Source organism: Austrofundulus limnaeus, unplaced genomic scaffold (assembly GCF_001266775.1).
Source record: "Austrofundulus limnaeus strain Quisiro unplaced genomic scaffold, Austrofundulus_limnaeus-1.0 Scaffold3035, whole genome shotgun sequence".
Lineage (NCBI taxonomy): Eukaryota > Metazoa > Chordata > Actinopteri > Cyprinodontiformes > Rivulidae > Austrofundulus > Austrofundulus limnaeus.
In genome coordinates, this window is record NW_013955437.1 from 2,582 (window position 1) to 5,564 (window position 2,983).

At 45.6% G+C, this 2,983-nt stretch overlaps 1 protein-coding gene across 1 annotated transcript; it reads left to right on the plus strand.

Annotated features, from left to right (window-relative positions):
• The first annotated feature begins 36 nt into the window (after window positions 1-36).
• LOC106511648 (gastrula zinc finger protein XlCGF8.2DB-like) lies at window positions 37-2,942 on the plus strand. The gene is made up of 2 exons (XM_014000400.1): window positions 37-88; window positions 173-2,942. Exon 2 carries the CDS (start codon window positions 371-373, stop codon window positions 1,418-1,420), a length of 1,050 nt encoding a protein of 349 aa, XP_013855854.1. The 5' UTR covers window positions 37-88; window positions 173-370; the 3' UTR covers window positions 1,421-2,942.
• The last annotated feature ends 41 nt before the right edge of the window (window positions 2,943-2,983 follow it).

The window sequence follows — 2,983 nt, forward strand, 5'->3', positions numbered from 1 at the left end:
GGACTGTAGAGGAGCAGAAACCAGCAATAACCCAGATCTGAATCCTCATGGAAGTGCTTCCAGCTCTTCAGAGACTGAAGACAGTGAGGATGATGAAGAGGAGGATGGGAACAGTCCTGATTCTCAGGTGGAACCCTTGTCAGACTCTGGATCAGAAACTGAAGACAGTGAGGATGATGAAGAGGAGGATGGGAACAGTCCTGATTCTCAGGTGGAACCCTTGTCAGACTCTGGATCAGAAACTGAAGACAGTGACAAAGACTGGAAGGAGAGAAGGGCCCCTGAGTCAGGTGTAAACTGTGTCAACAACAGTTCCAGCTGCTCTGAGTGTGGTAAACAATTTCTCCGCAAGCAGTCTCTTCAGAGACACATGATACATCATTCAACAGTAAGACGTTCAAACTGTTTGAGTCATAAGAAAAGTGTCAGAAAGAAGAAACATCTAGAGTCACACAGAGAAGTCCAGACACAACCCAAACCATTTAGTTGTGATGAGTGTGGTAAAATATTTACCTGGAAATCGAGATTAAATTCACACATGAGAGTCCACACAGGAGAGAAACCATTTGTATGTGAGTACTGTGGACAAAGATATAGTCAGAAGGCTAATTTAAACTCACACCTGAGTGTCCACACAGGAGAGAAACAGTTTGTATGTGAGAACTGTGGAGAAAGATTTAGCTATAATGCTAGTTTAAAGACACACATGAGAGTCCACACAGGAGAGAAACCATTTGTATGTGAGCTGTGTGGACATAGATGTGGACGGATGGGTAGTTTAAACCAACACATGAGAGTTCACACAGAAGAGAAACCGTTTGTATGCGAGGACTGTGGACATAGATTTAATGATRTTATTAGTTTAAACTCACACRTGATAGTCCACACAGGACAGAAACCGTTTGTATGTGAGGACTGTGGATATAGATTTAGACATAAGGCAACTTTAAACTCACACATGAGAGTCCACACAGGACAAAAWCTGATTGAATGTAATGACTGTGGACAAAGATTCAGACATTTGGCTAATTTAAGCAAACACATGAGAGTCCACACAGGACAGAAACTGTTTGAATGTGAGGACTGTGGAAAAAAATTTAGTTATAAGGCTAGTTTAAACTCACACATGATTGTCCACACAGGACAGAAACCATTTGAATGTGAGGACTGTGGAAAAAATTTTAGTTATAAGGCTAGTTTAAACTCACACATGAGAGTCCACACAGGCCAGAAACCGTTTGTATGTGAGGATTGTGGAGAAAGATTTAGCTATAAGACTAGTTTAAAGAGACACATGAGAGTCCACACAGGACAGAAACTATTTGTATGTGAGGACAGTGGACAAAGATTTAGCTATAAGGCTAGTTCTAAGGCCAGCATTTCCCCTGCCATTATTCAAGGGGGGAGGCTCACCCCGTAAACGAGATCACCCGCCCCTCAAAAAWTTTCTTGGCATGTAGTCATTTTTATTTAAATAACTCCAGATCAAGTCGAGAGCATTTTTGCCGTCACTGCTCCTCCTCCACCTCTCATCTGTAAGCGCAGTCTGTATGTGCGCCATTGTTTTTATTACTTGGTGGAAATGATTTTCCTAGGAAATGCAGCCTCGTGGGGACCAAAGCCTGGTTCCCACGACTTCGGAGGCGGGTTTTGGGTGGAGGTGGGGGATAGCTTTAGGATCAAGGTGTGAATTGAGTTTAGGTWAGTTTTTCAATTCAAATTTTTTTTTTCAATTCTAAAAATTTTATTCTTCAGGCGAGGCAAGATGGCGGAGGAGTAAGACGTGTCGCGTGGGCTCCCGCTCTGAGTTGTTCTGTTTGTGGTTCTCTACTAAATGTCCTTGCTGTTTTGAGCATTTGGTCAGTCCGGACTCGACCCCTGAGCGATTCTTGCTTGGAAGGGTAGAAGAATGGCGACAAACTCGAGGAAAGGCAAACATCCTAGCTCTGCGGCTGTTAGGCCCGACGCCACCTCAGAGCAGACTGCAGCTAAAGCCGGATCTTTGGCGCCTCCCTCTCCCTCCTGTGGCGAGGTGGACACACTCTCCTTGAAGTCTGACATTCTTGCCGCTATAAAAACGATCTCTCAGCTGTGATCAAATCCGAAATAAAAGCGGCTTTGGCTGAAGAGTTTATTCTTATTAAAGGAGAGCTACAAGCAGTGAGAGCGGAAGTGGCTAACGGCACAATGCTACTACGCGCCGACCTGGACCACCTTAAGCAGAGCATAAAAGAGGTGGAGGACGGCTTGTCAACCTGGTCCGATGAGGTTGTTACTCTACGCACCACCGTCTTGGAACTGAAAGAATAAGTCRATGGGCTCAAAAAGAAGTGTGACGATATGGAAGGGCGCATGAGAAGGTGCAATGTGCGGATTATTGGAGTCCCTGAGATGCCGGAGTCCAGCTCCACTTCAGCAGTGGCTAAACTGATAGCAGAGGTTCTACAGATGGACAAAGCGCCACTGGTTGACCGAGCACATCGCTCTCCAGGTGGGAACAAGTCAGGCGATAAGCCGTGGGTTATTGTTGCTAAGCTGCACTATTAACAAGAATGTGTGGAAATACTGCTTCGGGCGCGGAGCTGCGGCCATCATCGTTTTAAGGAGGCACCGATTATCATCACATCTGACTACACTGCGGCTGTGGCCAGGGCTCGGGTGGCGTTTATGGATGTGAGGAGGCTTCTTCGCAACCGACGAGATGTTTGCTACGGCTTGCTTTTTCCTGCACGGCTCCGCATCTTTCATGGGGAGGAAAACAAGGAGTTCCTGGATGCCAATAAAGCAATGGACTACGTTAAAAAGAGGATCATCTCGGCGACGGACAACGAGGACCGGCTTGACCGCAGGTCCAGTCCTCATCAATCCATTATGACTGTCAGGTTGTAATGAACCTTCCAACTTTATGTCCCGCGCTATATCTTGATTTAGTTTTAGACTTTATTCCGAGGGACAACATTCCTCTTTTTGTTCTATGTATGAG